The 26,839-nt window shown below is 40.5% G+C and overlaps 1 protein-coding gene across 2 annotated transcripts in view; it reads left to right on the forward strand.

Moving 5' to 3' along the window:
* AFAP1 (actin filament associated protein 1) overlaps window positions 1-23,342 on the forward strand; it is a 64,683-nt gene extending 41,341 nt beyond the window's left edge. Inside the window, exons 8-17 of one of the 2 annotated variants that reach the window (XM_009890526.1) lie at window positions 2,118-2,267; window positions 5,564-5,775; window positions 7,279-7,424; window positions 10,991-11,108; window positions 12,594-12,851; window positions 14,627-14,741; window positions 16,276-16,440; window positions 17,042-17,232; window positions 17,976-18,137; window positions 22,848-23,342. In XM_009890526.1, the coding sequence (XP_009888828.1) occupies window positions 2,118-2,267; window positions 5,564-5,775; window positions 7,279-7,424; window positions 10,991-11,108; window positions 12,594-12,851; window positions 14,627-14,741; window positions 16,276-16,440; window positions 17,042-17,232; window positions 17,976-18,137; window positions 22,848-22,874 (1,544 nt within the window). In that variant the 3' untranslated portion in view covers window positions 22,875-23,342. The remainder of the gene's footprint in view (window positions 1-2,117; window positions 2,268-5,563; window positions 5,776-7,278; window positions 7,425-10,990; window positions 11,109-12,593; window positions 12,852-14,626; window positions 14,742-16,275; window positions 16,441-17,041; window positions 17,233-17,975; window positions 18,138-22,847) is intronic. The other variant, XM_009890527.1, reaches the window with a different exon arrangement.
* The last annotated feature ends 3,497 nt before the right edge of the window (window positions 23,343-26,839 follow it).

The following is a 26,839-nucleotide window of genomic DNA, read 5'->3' on the forward strand; positions in this document are numbered from 1 at the left end:
ATTAGAAGGGCCAAAGCCCATCTAGAACTTAATCTGGCTACTGCCATAAAAGACAATAAAAAAATGTTTCTATAAATACGTGAAAAACAAAAGGAGAATCTCCATCCTCTATTGGAGGTGGGGGGAAACATAGTGACCAAGAATGAGGAAAAGGCTGAGGTACTTAATGCCTTCTTTGCCTCAGTCTTTAATAGTAAGACCAGTTGTTCTTTGGGCACCCGGCCCCCTGAGCCGTGAGACAGGGATGGGGAGCAGAAGGAAGCCCCCATAATCCAAGGGGAAATGGTTAGCGACCTGCTACACCACTTAGACACATGCAATTCTATGGGGCTGGATGGAATTCACCCAAGAGTACTGCGGGAGCTGGCAGGAGTGCTTACCAGGCCACTTTCCATCATCTGTCAGCAGTCCTGGCCAACTGGGGGCTCCCAGTTGACTGGACGTTAGCAAATGTGACGTCCGTCTACAAGAAGGGCCAGAAGGAGGAACTACATCTGAGGAACTACAGGCCTGTCAGTCTGACCTCAGTGCCAGGGAAGATTATGGAGCAGATCATCCTGGGTGTCATCACATGGCATGTACAGGACAAGCAGGTGATCAAGCCCAGTCAGCATGGGTTTATGAAAAGCAGGTCTTGCTTGACTAACCTGATCTCGTTCTATGACAAGGTAACCAGCTTAGTGGCTGAGCGAAAGGCTGTGGATGATGTTTACCTGGACTTTAGTAAAGGCTTTGACACTGTTTCCCACATTCTCCTGGAGAAACCAGCTGCTCATGGCTTAGGTGGGTGTACTGTTTGCTGGGTTAAAAAACTGGCTGGATGGCTGGGCCCAAAGACTTGTGGTGAACGGAGTTAAGTCCAGTTGGTGGCTGGTCACAAGTGGTGTTCCCCAGGGCTCAGTACTGGGGCCTGTTCTCTTTAATATCTTTATCAGTGATCTTGACGAGGAGACTGAGTGCACCCTCAGTAAGTTTGCAGACACCACCAAGTTGGGCGGGAGTGTTGATCTCCTTGAGGGTAAGATGGGTCTACAGAGGGATCTGGACAGGCTAGATTGATGGACCGAGGCCAATGGTATGAGGTTCAACAAGGCCAAGTGCTGGGTCCTGCACATGGGTCACAGCAACCCCATGAAATAATTCAGGCTTGGGGAAGAGTGGCTGGAAAGCTGCCCGGCAGAAAAAGACCTAGGTGTGTTGGTTGACAGCTAGCTGCATATGAGCCAGCAGTGTGCCCAGGTGGCCAAGGCGGCCAACAGCATCTGGGCCTGTACCAGGAATAGTGTGGCCAGCAGGACTAGGGAAGTGATTGTCTCCCTGTACTCAGCACTGGTGAGGCTGCACCGTGAATACTGTGTTCCCTTTTGGGCCCTCGCTACAAGAAAGCCATTGAGGTGCTGGAGCATGTCCAGAGAAGGGCAACGAAGCTGGTGAGGGATCTGGAGCACAAGTCTTATGAGAAGCAGCTGAGGGAACTGGGATTGCTTAGCCTGGAGAAATGGAGGCTGAGGGGAGACCTTATCGCTCTCTACAACTAACTGAAAGGAAGTTGTAGAGAGGTGGTTGTCAGTTTCTCTTCCCAAGTAACGAGTGACAGGACAAGAGGAAACAGCCTCAAATTGTGCCAGGGGAGATTTAGGATGGATATAAGGAAAAATTTCTTCACTTAAAGTATTATCAAGCATTGGAACAGGCTGCCCAGGGAAGTGGTTGAGTCACCATCCCTGGAGGTGTTTAAAAGACAGGTAGACAAGGTGCTTACGGACCTGGTTTAGTGGTGGACTTGGCAGCGCTAGGTTAACGGTTGGACTTGATGATCTTAAAGGTCTTTTCCAACCTAAATAATTCTATGACTCTGTGATTAGATTAAATTAAATTAACTTGATTTTTGTTTTTCTTATCCTTCTGAATGCCATGATTTTTATAGCACAGAGGTTATTTATAGGCATCCATTTTTGAGAGGGCATATAATGTTTATCTCATTGCAGTCTGCAACTTTTTTACAAATGTTCACCTTGCACAGGATTGTTTGTCTGAACTACTATTTTTATTCAGGTTCTCTCTATTCATTGATTAATTTAAACACACTAAAATACACACTTCTGCTTTCTTAATAGTGAAGAGGAAAAAAAGTTCAAAATCAGAAGCCAAGGGCACTGTGACTAAAGTAACAGGGAAAAAAATAACGAAGATCATTGGTTTAGGAAAGAAAAAGCCATCAACAGATGAACAGACCTCATCAGCTGAAGAAGATGTTCCAACATGTGGTAAGTGATTTCTCTCCTTGAGTCTTTAAAGCACACTGTGACTAAAACTTTATAAAATTCTAGCCTAGAAATTCCTCTAAAATTGCTTTTCCTGCTATAATTCTTCCCCCAACATCAGAAGGATGCACTCAGACTGAAAAAGGAGTAGAGTAATCAAGAGCTTATCATTTGAAAAGAGACTAAAAGAACTTGACTTTTCAAATAAAACGGTAGCACAGGCTCAGAAGGAGTATCATTGCTCTTTGCAAAGGTGAGGGGGAAGAGAAGTGTGGACAAAAAGAAGAAAGAACAAGAGCTGTTTTCAAACAAATGGATATAAAATGAATATAGGCCGGACTATGAAATAAATTTAGGCTAGGAATTAGAAGAAGGTTCTTGGGAAGGGTTCAAGTCTTTTATGATGGATCGTGGTGAGGTTTTATGGGATAGCAATCAAGACAGCAGTCGACTGGCCTCAGCCAAAGTGTTTTGAGTTTCGTTGTGGGTTCCTAAAGTGGTACATATTGGGCAAAACTTAAATGAAGTTAACAAATTTCTAGTAAGCTGTTTTAACTCCTAATGTTGATCACTCCATATGACAGCTGTAATGCTTGACAGCACCAGGGAAGTCTATAAAAAGGAATGCAGAAAAGGTTTATGTTTTTTATCTTAGCTGTTAATGTTTGCTCAAAATTTAAGTCTTTGTGCAATGCGCTTAGCTGATGTCCTCACAGCTCTGGTATTTTCAAACAATGCAATGTATTTACATTCTCCTGTTTGCCTTCTGGTGCTCCTGTATTGAGTAACACTTCCATATCTGAATAAGGTTGAACCCGCCCTTCTCCCAGTCCCTTCCAAAAAAAAGATTTCCGTAGAAAGCAAGCTGTGAAGTACTTGCAACAGATTCTGAATTTGGATTTGCCTTTTCCCCTTTGACTAGGAAAACTTTGGGAAACCCTGTGATTAGGCAGCAGTTGGCAGAACCCATCGAGGTATGAGGTGTGATAGATGCTTGCCCAATGAAAAAGCAGCAGATCCATGGACCACCAGTGAGAGCTTCATAGATCACAGGTGGCTCTCAAGCCACACTTTGGGAATCATTCACATAAGCAATCTTTGATTAAATAAGTGTGTGTATCTATGTCCATACATCAGCTAAGTACAGATGTGATTTATCAACAAAAAGAACAGCTGGGAAAAGCTGTGTCCAGCCAGATGCATTGTCCGAAGCATCTGGCTTCCATAAAAGCTCAAACTTCCGGGGTCTCATAGTCCATTGATTATTCTGTATTATGAAAGATGTTAAGCACAGCTGTACAATCTAATTCCTAGTTTTCCTATCATTATTTTGGGTATGGACATAAATACAACCATTACTATTGCCTGCATTTGGCCCTACTCAACACCACTTGCTGATTTTGTAGGAAAATGTATGCGTCTAAGCTTTGGTCATTGCAGGAAGTCTTTGCAGGAGTTTCTCACCACCAGAAATTTGGCTCAGTACAATGCCCTCTGGGAGGTTGCTCCATAGTTGAAGGCTGTTACACTTTAAAAGGCTCTACCTCCCATGAATAAAGAGAAAAGTCCAGCAGGGCTCCAGGGGACGCCCAACTAGAGTGGAAACTAAAACCCACCTGCACTGGGAGTCATCATGAGCTCTTCCCTAGAGCATCACTGGTCTTTGACCACCTGGGCTAAGCTGAAGTGCTAATGCCCCAACTGGGAACACACTCAAGGCATTTTGGTCATGTCAACTGTTGAAGTTTTAAATAGGGATATGTGGGAGGAAAAGCATGGGATCCTACTTAGTTCAAATGAAGTAGGAGGGTTTGGAAGAGCTTTTCTGAGAGGTGCAGAGGGGAAAAACAAGTACTGTCTGAAAAAAAGGACTCACACTCCAAAACAAGCCAGCTGGCTTGCATGTGAAGGGTTTTCCATTTCTAGGGATTATAGCATAATGCACAGCTATATGGGGTTTTGTTACGGGAGGAGAGCTGGAGAGTGTGATCATCACAAGGAGCCAAAATCAGAGGATTGTGCACATCCTCCTTTTTTTATGGCACCTTCCAAGATGTGCACAATTCTCATCTGCTATATCCTGTTGGATCAAGCTTTGACATTGGAACCATAATGTTGGAAGAGAAACCCAGTAAAATTAATGATAAGTCATGGTTTTAATGAAAACCAAAGAGATAGCTATCCAACAGGATTAAATGAAAATCAGACCTGAGATAGAAGACAATTTTTTTTACATAAATTCTGGCCTGTGCAAGGTATCATTTGTTTCCCTCTCCAGAGCCTGTTTGGAAGCAGCAACATGCTGAATTCATGTACCATTAGTAATGTGGAAGCAAGAGTAAAATTTTTTTTCATTCCCAAACTAAATAAGGCAGGAAAATTGGGCATTGTCTTGTTTTTAAGGTTTGAGTCTGGAATGATTGTTGCTAAAGTACAGAGAAGGAAAAACACAAAACACTGCCCATTTAATGATATTATATGCCTAGACACTGTATCTGATATAAAGCATGATAAGAAAAGTGGGGCTATTAAAAGGCAATTTGTTCATGAAATTTTGAGTTGTTGTAAGGTACTGTATTGTCCCTGGAAAAAAAAAGATCATTGTTTAAACTTTTGTCTTGAAGTTCAGTTGAATTTCATATATATTTACTTCTTGAATTTTAAACAAATACGAATTTTATTCTTGTTGGCATTGGCAGCGATCTTTTAAATTCTGCTTTAAAAGCATTGAAAACCAAGCCTGAATACTCCTTTCTAAATTAAGTTAGAACATGTAAAATCAACGCTTAGTAGGACTTTAAAACACTGATTTTGGATGTTACAGAAGGTTGCTTATCACTTAATTACACAATATGAGCTGTGATTTTTCCAGACAATTTCAGTCAGCCACAGTGATCAAAGCCATTACACATGGAGAAGGTGGGTCTTCTGTGTGAGCACACTGGCTGTGTATGTACCCTTTTATCACTGTCCCTCTCCCATTCTTACTAAACTCTTGGGGATCCATGTGCTCCTATTTAACCAGCCACTGCAGTGAATAACAGAGAACAGCCATCTGCACGTGAGCAGGATCACATCTTTGTATGCTTTTTTCTAGGTTATTGGAACAGTGAAATTTTTCATTAAAAGAAGTGGGGCAGGGTCATTTAGTTGTCTTCATAAAATCCATCTGGACTTTCTATTATAAGAGAATAAGTTGTTTAAGTGCTAGCTTTACACTGAAGAGTAAGTTTCCTTTTTTTTTTTTTCTTTTCAAAAAAAGCCAGGAATAAAATATCTCGCGTTTCATTTTATTGCAGGATATCTCAACGTGCTCTCAAATAACCGTTGGCGTGAGCGCTGGTGCAGAGTGAAAGACAATAAACTCATTTTCCACAAGGACAGGACAGATTTGAAGACGCACATTGTTTCTATCCCTCTCCGTGGCTGCGAAGTGATCCCGGGACTGGATTCAAAGCATCCTCTGACCTTCCGCCTGCTCCGAAATGGGCAGGAGGTTGCTGTGCTTGAGGTGCGGTGGTTGCTAATGGCTATGACTTGTAGGAACACCCACAAGATAAATTAGGGAAGCACTTTCACACAACCTGGCCATTCAAAAAAATCTTTGGAATAATATTACTGCAGAGCTGGAAAATAAATACTGGAAGGAGAAATAAAATATTAAGAACTGTAGGCAAAGAGACAACTGAGATTTAATGCAGTTCAGAAATCGTCTCAGTAAGATGCTTTTCGCTACACTGACCTTCCCTTGACCTGCTACTAAAATATTCCTGCTCCTTCTCTATACACACTTTTACATCAGGGATATAATTACTTTGGGTAAATAACTTAGCAATAATTAAATAATGGATTGCTGTTGATGGGAACTCTAGACCTCTTAATTCTCATTTGTCTGCTACTTACGTGAACCACTTTTGCTCAGTCTGTGTCCATGTTAAGGTAATTCTACAGTAAGAAAATAAAGCCTGCCAGCATCCTGGTGAGTCTCTCGACACACCACATGTGGACACAGTGGCACACTTCTCACACTACGAAGGTCATACACACATATATATAGATCTATGTGAGGTGGGTCAGGATTTTCGGGGGGGGTTATTCATCATATTTCGAAAGCTGAAATGAGAACTTAAAGCCAAGTATAATATAAAGCCAAATATAAGTATAATAATGAGGAGAAGGCAACCTTTTGCTTTCAGTGGCAGGATGGACACTTTGACCGCTTTGGGTATCCGACTGCAGGTCACGATAGTCTCCTCTCCTTGCAACCAGGGCTGTTGTATGTGAGCAGTTCAGAGAAGTTGAAAAACTAGAAAGCAGCTCAAGGAACTGTGAGAGGCAATGAAATATTTAAAAAGAAGAAGAAATTTAGAAATGGCACAGTTTCCTTTTCCCCTTTTTTCCCATTATTTATTTTGCTACTGTTTAACTTTGCAATTGCTGACTTGAAGCAAAATACGAAAAATGTAGAATTATTTTAATAGTATTCATGTTTGTACTTGTGCCATTAGGAAAATTAATGCCATCATCTAGACAAACGTATTGGAATTTTTGAAAAAACAACATTAAAATCTCTTCTACTATTTCATTTCCCACCCCCCATCGTTTCGACTTAGCAGTGACATTTTCTGCTCAGGAGTCATGCTAACTAAAATCCCCCAGCCTAGCACAGGAAAATAGTTCTGTTATAGCTTTCAATTTTCTGAGTCCTAAAATAATCATGACTTGAATCTAAGTCCACTAGCCTTAAATGATTATTTTTTTCTTCTTTTTTTGGAGATTGCCCACGTTGTATTACATCATAACTGATGAGCACATAGCTTACTTAGAGTGCACTCCTTAAGAGCAGACTTAATAAGAAATCCTGGGGTTTTTAGGAGTTCAGGAGAGAGAAATCAGAGCCTCTCCTACAATGTGGTAGCAATTTGTCAGCCAAAAAGAATGCGCCTTTTTGAAATAACTCTCAGTTCAGTGGCAGACTAAAGACCTGACATAGACTCTTGCCCTCTCCTTGCAGGCATCCTCCTCTGAAGACATGGGCAGATGGATAGGAATTTTGCTGGCGGAAACGGGGTCTTCGACAGACCCTGGAGCTCTGCACTATGACTACATTGACGTGGAAATGACGGCAAGCGTCATCCAGGCTGCCAAACAGACTTTCTGGTGAGAGGCGTTCAGCTACCCGGGTGTTTCCAGTACTCTGGGAATTTATATCTGTATGTTAAGTCTGGTGCCAAGACAGCTTATCAAAATCCACCTCCCTCTTTGCCAGATATTGAACTCCTGAAGTGTTTTAGCGTTGCAGCATGGTAGATGTGTTTATGATTATCGTGTTGGCATCCTGCTAAGTTCCGTAAAAGACACAGACACCATCCAACTTTACTCAAATCTTTCCTCATTTTTTCAGTGTCTCCTTATCAAATGCTATATTTTAATCTTTTATTTTGCGAAGACTTAGAACTGTCTCTGGAAGAGGACAAATATCCTGAAATATGCAGCTGTATAGTTCATGTTTATCTGTTGGCTGTACTTGCTGTACATATAGCCAATATGTACAGCATATATTGGCCAGTATATGCTGTACACTAAAAATGTATAGCGAATTTAAGTCTTGGATAATCACATTCTTAGTGTTTCCTTCTCAAGTTCTTTATGATTAATTAAAAACTTCATCAAGCTCACACCAGTCCAATTAATTTCTGGGTTTTAATTTAGGAGGTGGAAATTGGAAAGGTGTCTAGGGCGCAGCATGGAAGCTCTGCTTGAATTGCAAATCAGTGCAGTGAATTCCCCATTACTGATCCTGTGCTAAGAAAAGTAATGCATGTTTAGCATATATAGTGACTTACATGTTCAAATCAGTTTCGGCATTAAAGCAGTCTTTGGTGGGAAGAGACTGTCATTTTTCCTTAGCTGGATGAGGTTGTTTAGAAACAGAGTGAAGGAATAGTTGGAACAGGCGGGATGTCCTGCTGCAGCCATACCCCGTAGTTTCCCAGGGTCAGAAAGCGGGTGGCCTGAGAAGACAGCTGGCAAAAGCGTCATGCCCCATCTCACTGCAAGATGAGACTCCACACACAATTTTGGAATTTGTGTGCCTTAATACATTAGAGAAACACACCCCATCTGCCCATCATACCTTTAAACAGACTGAAAATGCAAAGAAAAAAGGGCAAAACCTTCAGAGTTTTCCGAAAGAAGATTGTCCTACCATTAGCGAGGTGTTAAAGAGGGCTTTAACAAGGGAAAATGGGCAGCTTCATTCAGGATCTAGTTTGAATGGCTTCTGATAGAAATCAAAGCGACTCAGTGTTACCACAAACCCAGTTTTGTGAAAACCACGTAATTTTGATAGTATCGAAATGCACTTACAACTTATGTTAATATTTGTTTTGAAGTTAGTAGAGCTCAAAAAGTTTATCCGGTGTTGACATGTATTTTTGCTTCAGTCAGCATCTAGCAATAACCACATTTAAGAAAGAAATAGAATGGAACCCTTTTCCCCTGAACACTGCTTGGCTTTCCTTTTCTGAACAAATGTGATATTAATTGGAGCCAAGTGAAAAAACATATGCAACTGGACCACGTGTTAGCAAGGAATGTCAAACAACGCAAAATAGCAGAATTCCCCTATTAAGAATTAGTTAAAATTCATTGATGTCTTTAAAAGACTGTAAGAGCTTGTTGACAAGCAACTAGACTGTTTGCTGCTCCTAGAAAATGAGGAGAAATTATGATATTTAAGTGTTAATAAAATACTACTGTTGGCCTGAATATTAGTATTCCAAATTAACTGCAGTTATCATTAAAGCTTTGACTATTGCACAGTCACTTCAGGATTATTGGTTATTTGTTTCCCGAGACTGATGCTTTGCAAAATGATTGACTCTTCATTAATAGTCCCATCAATTTTCTTCATCTAAATCATTAGGTATCTAGGCAAGGCTGAAGAAAAAATGCTTCCAAGCCGGTTTTCTCTGTTTTGTTTCCCATCTAGCACTTTCAGAATACAATTAACTTACATGGCTACATCCATAAACAGGATTAAAACAGGATTAATGAGGCCTAGTGAAATAATGCTTATGAAGTGTTTGCAGATACTTAGATAAATCTTAGCTTCCTTTGGTGGTGGAAATAGTTACTACAGGTGCATCGGATGTCATTAATGAATATCCCAGTTTTCAGACATGGTTATTATGCATCACTCTCATTGAAGCTAGTTAAACAGAAAGTAATACAATAACGACTCCAAACGCAGTCCTTCAAACTAACCAGAAACACTTGAGTAATGTTCTGCATTAAGAGGAACAGTAAACAAATGCAGCCCTTTAATAATGTCTAATAAAGTATGAGATATGATAAAGTTAAAAACATTTTTATCATGGAATTTATCTTGGGCTTTTTGCTGTTTGTTTGTTTGAAGTCAGAAGAGCTTCTGTCTCATGATTATTCCACCCCCGCCCTGCCCTGAAAGGTTCACACCGAACTGGGCAGGTTCGTTCCTCCTGTGAGCCCGTGTCTCCTGTGGCTCAGGTGAGCCACAGTTGGATGAGGTCTGTCTCCCTCTGAATGAGAGATTCAATGGACCTCATGTTATTCCAACGCTAAAAGAAAGCAACTGTTGGAAACCACAGCATTCTTGAGCTCCAGCCAGCGCTACAGAAGACCCTCTCTGCTTTAGTAGGGCATTATCATATTTTATGAATGTCAGCACAGAGTCTAAATGGTTCCATTGTTTGGGATGGGAAAGCTTTGTTTTCCCATTCACGTACACCTGTAGCTATAGGAATTATTTGAGATCTCTATACCTTCTTCAGTTTCAGCAGTTGCTCCAAAGGAAAACTTACCCCTGGGGTTGTTACTGCTATTGGGCCCGATTCTGCCATTTTCCACACTGTTAGATCTTTGCTTCTAACACAAAGCCTGCTGTGGTCCGTGATATCCTGCATCTGTTCTGCAGAATTCCAGTAAAACAAGCTGCAATGTTGATTTTGGGGAGAGGGGGGGAATAAACAAACATATACATATACATCTTTCTCTCTCCCTTTTGAAATGTCCAGAGGGCTCAGATTCACCATGTGAAATAGAGCAAGAATGAACATACAGAGACTTAGCGTGCACAGTTACCCAGAGAGAGTTGGGAAGTAGAATGCCATTCTGCACACTCTACCCAGCCAAAGCTTCTGATATGGAAACAATTTTGAGGAAAAAAAACATTCAGCAAATTTTTATAGAAATGTTAACATAGATTTCATCAGTTCCACTTTTTTTTTTTTTTTCAAATTTTTACTGGATGTGATTCTTGTTTCTCCCAGTTCCTAAGTTCGCATCCCCCCGCCAAGCATGCATGCACCCAGAAACACCTGCTTCTGCCCGATGCAGACAACAAGGGAACTTTTATGGGACGCTGGCAAGCTGGTTTATAACACAGATCGGCAGGTTGCCATGTAAACATGCCACTGAGCAGTTACAGCTGTTGCCCTCCTGGCTTTCACACAGTCATATCCCCACTGTAAGAGCAGAGTACAGGAACATATGTTGTAATATTGGCTGCTAGCAGCAGCATGTGAGTAGCAAAAGAAAGAAAACTGTCCTCAGCTTTCCTGCATGAAGTGAGAAGGTATGTGCTTCCAGGCTGCATAATCAGATACAGGGAACATACCACTGAATCATCATTTAAACTTAGGTTCAAGTGCTGTTTTCTGTTATTTTTATTTTGCTTTATTCAGTTTTATGAACAGGCGAGTTATATCTACAAATCCGTATCGGGGAAGCACTGCCAATGGCTACGCCTGTCCGAGTGGAATGGCACTTCATTACGATGATGTTCCCTGCATAAATGGATCGGTAAGAATTGAATTTGCACAGAAGAAATGGTTTGCATGTGTTGAATGCATGGACATCTGAAAATTATATTATCTAAAAAGCCCCATTGGGTAGTTTCCAAATGAACTCCTATTTTTTTGATTGGGGGCTGCAAACTTCTCTCACACCTACAGAATATTAGGGGTGTGCGACATACTGTTTACATTAACCTGCATGTGAGCCAACATGCATTTAGAAAGCAGTTGCCTGTTGACGATTGGTTGCCAAGTCCTTGAATATAATACTCACTCGAGGGGGTACTTTTTAGATCACACCGGACCTGGCAAAATTAAGGACTCAGTTACTCCAGGCACTTTTTGGTGTCTGTTGAAAAAAACCCAAAACCCAAACACTTCTAAGTCCCTGGGGCTGCATTCCTCAAGACAGCAGGTACTGCTCATCGCAAAAGAGAACCACAGTGTTCATTGCCATCTTTACAATTTGCAGAGCTGGTTGTAGGCAGATGTGTGATGGGGTTTAACACATGTATGTGGTCCTCAAGAAGATTTACGGGGGAGCTACAGCTCATGTCAGCTCTTAATTTGGGCTGCTTCATAAAGGCCCCCACTAAGGCTGAACTCAAGAGGAATTCAGAGTCTCAAAGTGTGAAGTGGACTGCAAGTTCAGCCCTCCATCATGTCTTAGTAATGTCAAAATTATGGTAGAAAGCCCCTCTTGGGAACAACACACGGCCACATGTGTGGTGAGTAGTCTGTACGTGTAGGTCTTGGATGTGCTCATGCCTTTGTATGAGTAGTGTACTGCCACAGCCAGGTTGGATTAAGGAAGGATATTTGGCAACCAGGTTGGTTTATTTTAAGATTAATTGAATGAATCACTGCAGTATTGTTGTTGAACTTTCCATTTTTCTGAAAAGAAAAAAAAAAAAAAAGGAATGGCCTGTGGCTATTTTAGCTGGTTAGATCAGAATAATAATTCTCCAGCAAATAAAATGGAATACTAGCGTACCAGCAGCTGGTATTCACTGGAAAGACATATAGCCTGAAGAAAGACAAAAAAAAAAAAAAGGAGAAAAACCCTCTTGGCTTCTGCTAACTGTTAGGCTATACTACTTTTAACAACTCACGTACCAGATGTAATCCCACTGATCCATCTGTGTAGCCTGCGAGTATCTCCCTGTTAACACAGCCTGCCTGTGCCCCCTCAGTGCCAGAGCTAACAAGGGAAGGTGCAGTCTGTGACACAGCAAGGTGACAGCGTAGTGCCGGTTTGCTCATACTCTGGAAAATGGACTGAGGCTACAAGGCCTGTAATGCAATGCTTCCTTTCCACACTGTGTCCTCCCCTCCCCTTCCTACATAGTTAGATTCAAACATAAGCAATAAGCATATGCTTGCTAAACACCGAGGGCTTGCTAGGGTCAAAAAAATTACTAATGTTTTAATTTCACTTAGGAGGTGCTGCATGGTGTATTGTTTACTAACTGCCAAAGTGTATGTGTTGCAGTGGGAACCAGAAGATGGCTTTCCTTCTTCTCGTAGCAGGAACATTGGAGAAGAAATGCTTTATGATAACACAGGCCTGTACGATAACTTGCCGTCTCCAAAAATCTTTGCGCGCTATCCACCAGCTGACAGAAAACCCAATAGGTTATCTACTGACAAACTCTCCTCTAACCATTACAAATACCCTGTCTCATCCAATCTGTCTTCTGCTCAGTCTGTCACTAATACCTCTGCTGTGGGGAGGGGATCTGGCTCACAGGTACTGTACTATTTAATACTTAACAAAACTTTTTATTTTTGACTGTTCTGTTTATCTGGTTGTTATCTTCAGGGCTTTGGGCTATTTCAGTCCCTTAGTCTTAGCACTGAAGTGCTTGGAGTTTAGTCATGAGCCCACTGCAAATGAAATGGTTTTGCTAAGTTGTAAATTCTGATGTGGAAGTATGGGTGTCTGGGAAGGGCTTTCCCCATAAGTTCTTGATGATTTACAGATTATGGATAATAACAAAAAAAATAGATGTGACTTTCCAAACTTAGCCTGAATGCATATCTCGCTGCCTTCTCTCTCCTTAGGCAGTGATGACTTCAAAAAGCAAAAAAAAAAAGTGAAATATGACCTGGCTGTGACAGCAAATTTGCCTCTCTAGAATTTTACTAATCTGTATGTTGTATATACTACAGTTATATATATTGTGAATATATATCATAACATACATTCTATCTATTATAAATTATATTGTATATAGTGTGTATATACTGTATTTAAATTACCACCTGTTATTTTCTTCCCCTGAAAAAACCCTAAGCCTGTGTTTATGGCCTCCGGCTTCTGGACCTCAGCTGACGTGAAAGTGAAGCTAAAAAGAAATTAAGTCCTGTGTGCTCTCCCTCAATAGCAGACAGGCAGACCCCAGCTGGGGAGCAAACCTCTCTCACAGCTACACCAGGGACCGTCTCCAAAGCCCGTAGCCAGTCTCCAAAAGCTGGTCATTGGCATGAGCCTGTGAATGTATCACAAAGATGAGTGGGTTTCAGTCTAATCTGAAATGGAACAGTTAGATAAGTGATTCCGTCGAATAAGGTTAACTCATTTAGCCCCTATAAAAACTTCATTTCAGAATATTAGAATTCAGTGATGTTGCAGAATCAGAGGTGGACTGGAGCAATAAGTTGCCCTGATCCTAGGCTGCAACAGCAGACCTTCTTGCACACCCAGTTCAGTCCTCAAAAGCTTTTGGAAGCAGGTGACCGGAGCATGGCACACGTATGCCCTGTGCTGGGCTAAGGCACCCCCGTGGAAACACTACGCTTAGTCAAGGACAGTGTTGCGCTCCCCAGGGTTCAGGGCAGGGCAGGGGAGCCTTTCAAATTGAAACCCCTTGGACATGAAATGTGCTGTTTCTGGTAATCTTGTGAGCTTGTCTGGCCGTTATGAGAGCTTCTTTTAATTCAGAAAAGCTTTTAATGAGTAGCTAGAAGTTGTATAAGAGGAAATTGAGATGCTAACTCCTACCATTTAAAAATGTGTAATAATTATATTGTTTTGAAAAAAAATAATAATAAAGCCATGCACCACAAGGATGGCAAGGCCATAGAGTAAATAAGAAACAGTGTTGAATCTTTGTGTGGCAAACCCTGTTGGGTTTTTGTGTATGAAATTAACTCTGACAAAGCTGTGTTTCAAGAATCTTTACTGTATAAAATTATTCAAAGGTACAACTTCTCTGCCTCGCAATGGCTTTCTTAATATAGTAAATGCCAGAGTTTTAAATAACTTGGAGACCATGATGCCACCAGAGATGGGAAGTTCATCCCCTTGTTATCCTGTGCTTGCTGGTGTGGCTCCCGCTGAGCCGGCAGCTGTCAGAGACGACATCTCTGGAGGAAGCACCGTCTCCAGCTCAATCAATGCAGTCTATTAAGGCTCCCCGATCAGGGGGCTTTTTGTCAAGCTTTGCCCTTGGTGAAAGGGTGACTATAATGCCAGTGGCACAGGAATAGCTGGAGCCCATTTGTACTTTTGTTTTCAAACAGTTTAAAGGCAAGAAGCCTCCTGCAACTGCTAATGGGATCACCGGAAAAGGGAGAACTTTAAATAGCCAGCCGAAGAAATCTGAATCAGTGTCATGTGTGAAGCGCACTGCGTCCAGTAAGTATGTTTCCTCGCTGCTACCTCACTTGCGAATGGAGTCATGAGGATACCCAAAATAGTGGTCGTCTTAGCAAACAAGATAAAGAACCACTGTGTTTCTTCTGTGGCTGAGAGGCCGAGCAGGAGATGCCCACCAAGACTTTGAATAGGAGATATTGTGTGCATTGGTGACTCATTAGTACTCCAGCCATGCCACGAGATAAAGGGTTCTCATATGGAGAGTGATAAATATGAAATGTGGACCCATGGCTGCGTAGTCATGAGGGCATCGGGAAAAAAAAGCCCCAAAACAATGGGGCAGAGAGTAATTCTGTATTCCTGTTGGAAGAGGCATATGAGGAACTGAAAAAGACGTGAGAACACCATATTGGTCAAAAGTGGAAGCACTTATCAGTAATGAAAAAGAAAAGGTATAACAAAATGATGAAAACAACCAGACAGCTCAAAAGCTTCCTCAGAGAGAGGAGGTTTCAATTGGTGAGTGGCACATTCAGAAAGGGTTCTTCTGGGCAGGGGAATTGCCTCTAGGAAATCCCTAATGGGGATTGCTTTGCTTAAAGAGGAAAAGACAAAAAAGAACTATAATCATATTTTTTAAATATGGATTAAAAATTACGGCTTCTGCTAGAGAAGGAAAGAATGTGGTTTTTTAATCCCATGATAAATTTTTAAGAACTCATGGATTTAATGGCAACAAGACAAGTTTAGGTTAGACTTCAGGGAGAATGTCTGTATCTTTCAAACTATGCAGGTCTGTTGGTACTGGAAAAGATAGTTGGGGGAGTAAAGGCATCTTCATTACTAAAGACTGATTAAAACTGGTTTGACAACTCTTTGTCAGGAGCACTTTAGTTGACTTTGCCTTCAGATATGCAGACAGACAAAGTGATCTGTTAGCTGACCTATTTTCTTTGAGTCTGCAACTGGAGCAGAGGCACAGAAGGGGCTGTAGTATAAATTAGAGCACAGATAGATGTGAGCCATGAAATGGTATTTATATGGGAAATTAAAAAAAAAAAACAAAACAAAACAAAAGAAGAAGAAGAAAGCTCTCAAGTATAAAAAAAAATGTGCGAACATCTTTGCATTCTCTTATGTCAGGTGAGAAAAGATGTGTGCCTTAAGCCCTTGAAGTAGGAATGGAAACCATGGATAAGGGCAAACAGGTAGTTTTTCCTGTGACCCCTTCCAATTAAAAATCAAGGGTTCAGAGCTAAAGAGGACCCTCCTTTCCTTCCTCTGAACTATGTAGAAAGGCAACGCCATTTTTCAGAACCAATGTACTATAAGGTAACTGGTATTTCTTATATTCCCCATATGAACGTAGAGAACAAACTAACCCTTAGCATTTTTGTAGCTGTGCTGCAGAACTCAGTGGGAATCATGGAACCTGAGAAAAAGCCAGTGGAAGAGGGATGGCCAACTGGTTTCTCAAACCATGACATGCTGCTTCTGATGTTCAGTCTCAGGGAATAGTTTAGAGTTTTACTGTTAATTTTAATGATAAATAACTACGATCTAATATATACAGATGCAGAGCAGTACAAATATGGCAAGAATCGTGTGGAGGCCGATGCAAAGAGGTTACAAAGCAAAGAGGAGGAACTGCTAAAGAGGAAAGAAGCCCTCCGGAATAGGCTGGCCCAGCTCCGAAAAGAAAGAAAAGATCTACGTGCTGCTATTGAAGTCAATGCTGGTATGACGTGCTTTTTTGTGCTTCAGCACAGCTTCTGCCCTGAGTAGGCTTAATTATCCAAATAGCTTTGTATTCTGCACTGAAGACATGTCACTACATGAGGTTTGGTTTTGATGTGAAACGATACTCTGTAATGTCTATACTTGCTTTCCATATAGATATAAAACATATAATATATATGTTTATATTATATACATGTACAGGCGCATGTACTTCTTTTATATACACATTTTATATATATTTGTGTGTGTGTATATATATACACGCATGAAATTACACTGATGGGGACTTCAGATGAGCAGAACATGGGAATAATTTTATTGTGACTGGTTAATTATATTTTCGTGACATGGAAAAATAGCAAAACAAATACTGATTTGAAACTAGACTAGAAACCAAGGGAAGGCACCTTAAAGAATGCATCTGGTTTCTGTTGCTAAACTTTTTAGATGAAAAAGTGTTTTTTTGGAAAGTACATAACTTTTTTCTGATGTCATTGATTTTTAGAGACCCTGTTCCTTACCTTTTTTAAAAGAAAATCATTTCTTTAAGTGTCAATTTAAGCTTCTCATTGAAATAACAACATTGCTGTGGATGACAGGCAGGAAAACCCAAGTGATTCTTGAAGATAAGTTAAAGAAGTTGGAAGAGGAGTGTAAGCAGAAGGAGGCTGAGCGTGTAAACCTGGAGCTAGAACTGACCGAGGTGAAGGAGAGCCTTAAGAAAGCCTTGGCTGGTGGCATCACACTGGGCTTGGCTATTGAGCCCAAGTCAGGAACATCAAGCCCACAGGTATGCAAAGCCCTTAAAAGCATAAATCCCAGTACCATGGGCTGGGAGTGCTCTGCCTTCTCGGCTCCAGTAAAATGAATGGGAACTGAGAGTTTTCAAAAGGTTTATTAAGACCAGGAAATAAGAGCAGAACTAAATGCCTTTCTGTGATATTTACATTCTTCACCTACATCTGGTGTACTTTCTACAGCAATGAGGATCGGGCAGACATGGGAATCACAGGTAGTATGTCTTGGGATAATGTGTAAAAGCTGACACCTCATTGTCCTCAGTGACAGTGCATGTCCTCAGTAATAAGTGCATGAACTGAGACATTGCTCCATGCAACAGAGATTTAACTGCAGCAAGTCATGATACAGTGATGGAGACCCACTTGTCTCAGTCCCCTCTCCGTTACTGTCACCCTTTGCAAGGGCTGCATCTTACACATTCATGATGGAGTATGGTGGTTCTGGCTTATGCTCTGTCAGAAGGAGATATCAGAAGGACCAGAGAGGGATGTGTCAGTTCCTCTGGATCACTCAATGTTGTTGAATCACAGAAAATGATTTTTAATTTTCATGACAGAACACACACTTCATTTTGGGGTTTTTTTGTTGTTCTAACCTCTTTTTCATTTATCGATCATTATTATTAATATGGTTTCTTAAAAAAAAATATCTGCAGTTCTAAGTCTAGATAGAAAACATTGCCCATGTGACTTCTTGGAGGAAACTCAATGTAGGCTTTTCACCCTTCATTAGTCTCCAATTTTCAAGCACCGAACTTTGGAAAACTCTCCAATCTCCAGCTGTGATACCAGTGATACTGAATGCTCAATACCTGTGAACAGTGCAGCAGCTCTGAAGCGACCTCCCTCGACAAATAATTCTCCATGTCGAGGCCACGTCCTTCGAAAAGCGAAGGTGAGAAGACTTATGTCTAGTTTTCTTTTTCTGTCCTTTTTCTTACTTTCTTAAAAAATCTTACTTGCTTGTGGAGAAAAAGCAACAGAGAAGGAGAAAGGGAAAGATTGGTTCCTGCTGCTTCCGTGGGTGAAATTTAGCCTTAAGAAGAGAATGTGCCATATCTAAATCTTTTATATTACTACATAAATACTGCTGATTTTGGGGAACCTTCTGCAGAAGAATTGGTAAGTAGTTTGGGGGGCAGATTTGACTCTACTGTCTTATTCCTTGCTTTTCTCTGTTACTTTAGAGATTTAATTTGCAAGGTAAGTGGTCTGTGGTGTAGACAGACCATCTAAAATTCATAAGGTTACACTAATCCGTGTAGCAGAGAAGTGGTTAAAAGAGGACTGTTAATAATAAGTGTTCTGAAACAACACAAGATTGGGTCTGATCTTTGCCAGCTGGTGCAAGAAAATAGTTCTACATTATAATAATCAACAATGTGTTGTGCAAGTATCTACTCTTAATGTACGTTTAAAGCAGAAATTGAAATAATTTAATTTAGTCTCACAAGTACCAGGCTGAAGTTTGCGGTCCTCTTGTATTGTTCGAGTTCTCTAATTCTTGTGCTTTAGTTTAAATAAGATTTTTATGACCATTCTTTTGGGCTAAATTTGCTAGTAACATAAGCATGTAGGCAGCGTATAACTGAGGGTGACAGTAATAGCATTGGCCCAAGCTTTTGTTTATTAAGTAGTTCACTGCTAATTGTAATTATAAACAATAATAATCACAGACATTTGTCTTCCATGCAGCCCATTTCTTTTTTTCAAAACAATGAAGTATTCTGTATAGGGATTTTTTTTAAGTAACTTTTGTGATGTTTTCTTCATTCATTATATGCATTTACAGTGAGTGAGCATAAGCCTGGCACCTAAATGTAGTAGATACTGAAAAGTCATCATCTCAACAAATGATTTGGTTTCCTGGCACATCCTAATCTTTATGTTTCCTCCCCCCAGCTCCTTTAACCTCTCTACATTGCCCAGGCCATGAATTACTTCTCCCACTGTACCTTATGTGAGAGCTTTCTCACCCTTATTATACCACCGTGTCCTCCATCCTTTCCGTGGACATCAACCGCTTTTTCTGCCGATTAGCCTGATTCATTTAAATTCAACTAAGAATGATTAAACTCAGCATAACAGGTTTCAGTTCTCTTTGACTGTGACATTTGCTGCTTTTGTTTCAAACCTGAAGAAGGATTCACATGCTGTAAAGCTTATCTGTGTATTCCAATTATACCCTAATTTGTCTCATAAAGATATCATCTCTAAATACACACTTTGCATGTTAGGACAGCGTTTGTCAGGGAATGCGGTCTAGCAGAGCACAGTCCTTAGGCAAGGGAGAGTGGATTTGTGCTACACGCTGGACAGGCGCATTAAAGCCAGCCATTTAATTTCTACAGCTGCAGAAACCAGGGCATTATAAAAACCTAAACATTTCTAGTGTAAAGAATACCTTCCAGCTGTAGTACATTTTTTATGCTCAGTGTATACCATACAGGAAAATCCCTGCTGTGTTGTTTGATATCGCTGTGCTTTGGATGGCACGATAGGTTGGTCAAGCTCTTTTGTACAGGAATCTTGGAGATAGGATTAGGCTCATCAGAAAGGATATGGAGCTACTAAGCATATTTCCCATCCTGGGAAAAAACAACTCAAAGTATCCAATTCAGCTTTAACAGCTTTTTCCTAAAACCTCATGCACTAAATATGAAGAGTGAAATTTTGCTGAATTAGATAGTGCAACCCAAGCTGTGCTCAGCCCGTTTGCAAGGAGCTGCAGCCAAAGTCTGCCATCAGGTATGCATCTACAGCACACCCCGCCTTTGGGGGGGGGGAGTTCAATGTCCATGTGAGAGGGTGGAATCTGGCTCTCAGTTCTTTTGGCCTTTTGCAGTGATGCGTGAGCCCAGGCCTTGTAGATGTGGCTCAAGAAAGGCCGTCACACGTGAGTATCCCAGAGCAAAACTTAGTTGGCTCTCCACGCATGGAATGTCGGTGCAACATGTGGGCGTGAAACAGGTTTCACATCCGTGCTAGCGCTTGCATCTTCAGCAACTGGCACACCTCCCAGTGTTATGAAGGAGCTGTATAAGCCTTCAAAATGGCAGATTATTCCCGCCCCCCAGTATGTATTTGAATGCACTGAATGCCTCCCTTCTTGCTCTTCCCTTGCGCAAAGGATGCTGAGTCTGTCACCGGCCGGCTTTGCGCTTGCAGCCACACACCCCCATGTCACCGCCATGAGCCTGCAGCACTGCGCCCCTCTCTGCTAGGGCAGAGGATGCTGTGCACCGCCGGCGCCGTGCAGACTCCCCCCTCAGAGCTGCCGGGCACCGCGGCGCCTTGGAGCCGGGGAGAGGCACCAGAGACAGCAGGTTTGGAAGCTGCTCCACCAAAATCTCTCTCCTCGCAGGTGCACTGACACGGGAGGGAAGTACAGAGAGAAGCAGGAGAGCAGATCTAGTGTTAAATCTAAGAACTAGCAGCAATTTGGGGATTGACTGTTTAGGACATATACTGCACTTATACACATAGATGCATACACATATCTGGATTTTTAAACTTTTCTGTTTGTAACATGCTTTTAATTTAATTTTTTTTTTAGAAAGTAATAGTGCGTATTTTGAAGAAGTCAGAAGGCATTTCAATTGTAATTTTGTTAATCTCTACTTGGCTGGAAATGGAGACTGTATTAAAAATGTGGAAAACAATATTCTGCATTAGCATTCCCAGAGAAGTAAAATACTCCCAATATCCTTGCTGTACAAGAAAAACAATTATCTAAATAGTTCACATGTCAAATTAATTTCTAAAACCAAATTGTTACGTGCAGTAAGGAAATGGCAATGATTATTTCTGATCTCTTTTTAAAACTGGTGGACTGCTGAATGTCAGCAGTTTACATTTTCCTTACGTTCAGGGACTGGAGAAGTAAAGGAGCTCTCCCAGCGTCCCAGCTCCCAGGCAGGCTCTCAGTGTTGACTTAAACATTCTTTCACTGGCATGAACCTGCCTGGGAAATGGAAACAAAGAAAAAGTTCCTTCTGCACCTGCAAAAGGAGCTACTGCTTTCAAGGCTTTTTTAACACTTAGAAAAATTCTCCTCCTGGTTGCTTAGCCAATGACTTCCTTTAGAGCCTTGGCAGCATATACATAGAGAATATACATTTAATATCCTTTTAAAACTAATTTAGTTTTTACCAATACTGTGTTTTAAGTTTAGGTTTACCATTATTTGAAGTGTAAGACTGAATATTTAAAATACATTGCATTTTAATAAAAGCACCGTTTAAGTGAAGAAAAAAAAAAACAACAACCCACAAGATTAAGAAAATACTAAATTATTGTCTAAACCCAAGATTTTTTTCTTATATTGCTAAAGCAGCCACCAACTGTCACCTTTACTGTAGCTTCACAATGGTGGAAAAGGTATCGTGGTCACGCAGCTGTTTAGCCAAACTAATGCTATTACTGCTTTCAGCAGCAGAAACAGATATGTACATGCATAAGTAACCGTTTTCAGCCAGAGCTCTTAAATGTCGTGGAATGAGTGTTAAATTCAGGAATTTGGGTTGGGAGCCAAGTTAGCAGGCTGCCTGCAGAGTATCTCTGCAGAGTGGATGGGTGGGAGAGGAATCTGTAGACCCCAGTGCCTGGCTGGGAACAGCTGGGCGGTTGCTCCATGGGGATTACTTCAGCAAGAGGCCAACTCCTTCGTATCTTCACTATTTCCTCACCACTGTACGGGTGTGATTCAGGGAGTAGGTACAGTATGGATGTCCTAGGCTGAGCCCATCCCTCTTCAACTCTTCTGCTTCTCAATTCAAGAGGCACAAGTTTGATTTAACCGGGCGTTTAGCTACAGGAATCTCATGATTTTCACTTATGTAGCAGAAGAAATAGGAATACCTTGCTCTGAGGTACATGGATAAAAGCATTATAGATAACGTGCTTTGCTATGGATGGTAGGTGTCGTTGTCCTCAGCCAACAGGTGGGGAAACTGAGGCACAGAAAGGCAAAGTGATCTCTTTAACTTACCAAGCAGTAGCTCAACTTGGGTTGTGTACCCGGGAAACCAATGCAGTGTTAATGAACTTGCTTTCCTTTACCCTGCCTGTAAGTTGCTCTACCTCAGTAAGTGGCCCTTTTTAGCCATAGAAACGTGTGTTTGCCATGAGTTTTGTAATAAAAAACTGAACAGTAAAGCAATCACTTGGTGTCAGCTATGAGAACTGTTGAGTGCTTCCTGCTGTCTCGTGCAAATAAGTTAGAAAGCCCTATATATATGCTAAATCAGCCTCTCTCTTATTCAGCTCCACATGAGTGCTTTAGACTGACTGCGGTGTGTGAATTTTTTCGTAAGTACCCTTTGCAGAAAACAAACATGGCTTATTTGCACTGCGCTAGAGGAATAGTTGCCATGTATAGTTGTGGAGGGGTGGAAGCTGTGCGCAGACACTATCAGAACATACTTGTTAGCATTCCCTAACTAATTTGTGGGCAGAAGGCTGGATCCAGTGAAGTTAATGGAAAAACTGTTACTGACCTCAGCTGCCTTTGGCTTAGCAGATCTGATGACATCAGTGAAATATCCTGATTTCTCTAACATTTTCCGTATCTTTTTCTCCCCCCGCCCCTTCCCCCCCTTTCCAGGAATGGGAGATGAAAAATGGAACATAAATACAGCAAAACCACTCACTTTCCGTAAAAGCCTTACCTATTATGGACCAAGACGTAGGCTGCAAAAGACTCATCTGAAAGGTGGTATCAAGCGATACAACATAAGAGGTTTAATAATTCTCTTAAGTTAATGGTAGCTTGGCGCTAATTTGCCTGTATTCCCTCTACTGTATTGCTGTGTAACTACGTGTGCCCCTTTTTATTAGCTGTAACTCTTTATTTCCAACTTCACTGGTAAAGAAAATGAAAACCAAAAAAACCAAACCAACCATAGTAATTAAAAAGGAGCATAAAGTAGCAGTTGAAAGTTTACTTTGCTGAAACAGCATAGACCAGCAACGTTAACTATATCGCATCAGATGGCCTGAACACCACTGAAGACTGGTGTGAAATCATTATGGATAAGAAGTACTCATACAGGTTAAAACTGACTTTGCGACATCTGCCACAGAGGTGGCTGAGCAAAGTCTTGCTCGTTAGCAGTCACTTTGCTGTTAGATGTTGACGTGGCAAAAGAAAACTGAAGAAATGTATTCACAGAAACGGTGCGACTTGCTTGGCCAGGAAGGCAGGAGCTCTTCAGTGCCGCTGTCCCCTATGCTGGTGCAAGACCGTGGGATGACATGACTCAGCTGTGAAGCATTTTTTGGATACTATTTGAACAGATGATTTTGTCATTGGGAGATAAAAAGCTGCCATACTTCAAAAAAATAATGCATTTTAGTACGTTCTCTTTATTACTATTCCAAAGCACCAGTCATTTTCGAAGGTCATGTTGTTGAACTATGATTTGTTCCTGATTTTTTTTAAAAGGTAAACAGGTATTTTTGGATACTGCTTCTTTTCTATACTTTTTGAAAAAGAAAACGTAATTGAAATTAATCAACAGATAATGGCAACTCAGAATAGCTTATGCAGTCAGTCTTGTTGTTTGTTTGTTTTTTTAATAATATTATTATAAATAGTATTGTTAAACTTGAGTTATAGAACACTGCTGTACTTAGTTTCCTTCATCTTTTCAGACCTCAGCTATTATTTTTGAGGAAGATGGATTGAAAAGATGATAGTTTCCAGGCTCTTTTATAAACAGTTTTACAAAGAATTGGGGATTTTCTTCGACAGGAGTCCATTTCTGTGTACTGGGAAACAGTGTCTTGCATTTTAGTCTGTAAAATTATAGAAATCTGTTCTTTATCTCCATCCACATCACTCCTGAGAACTTACATGCAGTAAATTGTCAACTAAAGTCCTTCAAAGTCTCAAGATTGTCTTTAAAAAATCAGGGGAGAGAGAGAGAAAAAAAAAAACAAACACCCCCATGCAATGAGTTGGATTCTTTTATTTTTTTTCTCTGTGTTTTTTTAAGCCTTTGGAGAGCCTTCAATGACATCAAGATTTTTTTTCTCAACTGTGAGGACTAGAAAATTACTTTAATTAAAAAAATTAAAATACTACTCATACTTCGAGATAATCACAGATGTTAGGGCTGGAGTCTTGATAATTAGTTAAGACTTGCAATTAAAACCACAGACATTGGCAAGACAGCAGTTATCAAGGATCACATCCCTTTATGGCCCAAACTATAGTTCGTCTCTTACCTTTAGGAATAGGCGTGTGTAACTCTTGAAGGGTACACTGGGATTCCCAGCTGAGCTGGATGCCAGAGGACTTTCCACAGGAGCTGGTGGGATTTGAAGGCACAGAGCTATCAGAAAGACCTGAGAGCTGCTAGGACACAGGGCTGTGTCCTGTTCCCAAACGCGATTAATGCCAGCGATCCCACTGACCTCAGCAGAGCAGAAATGGGGCCCAACATGAGAAAAGGCTCTTTGCTTCTTGGGACTGTGCTTTGTACAAAGTCCCGCAGGAATGCAGATAGCGTAGGGAAGCAAGTGTCAGTGTGGTTTTCACTGAAACCAGGATGGTTTTATATTAATTTAGGTCATCTGCTTACTTACTAACTCTATAAGTGGAGGGCACATTCTATGCTGTATGACTATGGACTAAACAGTATCAAGTTCCCTTAAATATTAGCAGAAACAAATTTGAAGCAAAAGTAAGTTCATTTAGGCTTTTTATTTCAAATTAAGTTATTTATTTGTATATTTCAATAAATATTTAATTTATATCTGTACATATTTATGATGCAAATTAGGCTTCTAGTCAACGTTTGCAATGATGTAACAGTTGCCATTAAGAAGTGGTCCCGCATCAAGTAGTGCAGAGTAGTCAAAAGCCAAATCACTTATCTTGTTTACCCAATATTTTTACCCGTTGTATCTTCCACCCCCTTATATCCTATGAAGAAAAAACAAATCCTGGGCAAGGACAGGTTTTAGCGCATGCCTGAGATAGAAGTGTGCAAATCTCTGTCCAGCCAAACAGCAATCGCGCGGTGCTGGGGCCGTGCACACAACCTCAGCCCTGGCGCTGCAGCCAAATTAAGCATCCTTTGCCCTTCCTGCAGCAAAGGCTCCATAAAGCCACCACCTCCCCCTCACCCCCAACCTGCACATCCTGTAATTGTACGTCTCTAATGTATAAGTACATTCTCTACCGTGTAAGTACATTGGTACCATGGCAATTTGCATTAGTGACACGTCTATTCTTTATAATGGCCAAGGTTTTGAAAAAAGGAAAAACAAACCCCAAACCTCGGGAAAATAACCTCTCTATAGACCACATTTGGTGCTGTGAAATATATACTCTGTTTTCTTGAATAGTACTGTTGCTGTACAATTTTTTTATAAAAAGCGACAGAGCTTGTATTTTCACCATTTTTAGATTTCAGGATCACCTGGCAAAGTCAGCAATAGAGCAGCATGAGTTTTGTTTTAAAGGAAAACTCTTGTATTTTAAACCATTTCTATGTCTTTTAAGAAAATGTGCTTCCTCAACAAACTCCTGTTACTGTACCAGGTGCTTTTTTTAATTGTTTTTTATGATGCTTTTTTTTTAAAAAAAAAAAAAAACAGATCATAACTGTCGGGGATCAAAGGTGTTTTTTTTAATGAAATGATTGTGGCAATTTGATTTTTGAAATGCATAATACTTAATTTAGTATCAATTTTTGTTAAAGACACTTTCAAATTAATTGGCCCAGGCTGTATGTTGTAAAATAATGTTCTCATATTAAGAATGTAATTATTTCCTTATTGTATTTTTTAAAAAACAAAATCATATTTAAAAATCTCTGTGAAAAAAAAGCATGAAAGAAACATGAAAAATGTTTTTGTTTTATTTTTTTTATTGGATATGTTGGCAGTGCCCATTATAATTGACTGTAAATATAGTCTTTCTGCTGTATTTCTCAATGTATTTAAGTTTTTTGACACACATTCATGGAAACTTCTGTTAAAAAAAAAGACCAAAACAGACCCACCTTCAAATGTGTGTCTTAGTAGCTTCAACTAACTTTATGCCTTTGTAGTTTATTCTTCAGAAAGTCTTGCAGAGTGTGAAAAAAGACTGGCACCTGGTAGGTGTGACAGAGCCAAGACCATTATTAATAAAGTTACCTGTCAAAAAAAAAAGTATTTGCACTGTTGTTTCTTGGTATTTGTCAGTATAATCAGTATGTGGCACCTTAGCAGGACACCCACAATAGTCACCCTCAACCAAGTACCATTCTCCTGTGCCAATCAGTTGAAAAACGGACAGGTTACAATTAGCATTTTTTTTTGTTACCAGTTCTGTCCCCATTTAACTTTGTGATGACCTTCCGCAACTTGAGTGCAGTGTGTCTCAGGGGTAGCCTGGCAGCGGAAAATGGAACTTCAGTGTACTTAGAGCTCACAGCAGAAGTTACCACTTATGTAGTGTTACTGCATCAGTTTGCTTAGACATCAACCCCATTAATAAATAATGTCAAACTGTAAAACATTAAAAATTACCTCTCAGAAATTAAAGTGGATCAAAATCAAATGGAGCTAATTATCAGGATATTTAACTAGTAATATAGCAAT

The sequence above is a fragment of the Charadrius vociferus genome, unplaced genomic scaffold (assembly GCF_000708025.1).
Source record: "Charadrius vociferus isolate BGI_N301 unplaced genomic scaffold, ASM70802v2 scaffold88, whole genome shotgun sequence".
NCBI classification, from domain to species: Eukaryota; Metazoa; Chordata; class Aves; order Charadriiformes; family Charadriidae; genus Charadrius; species Charadrius vociferus.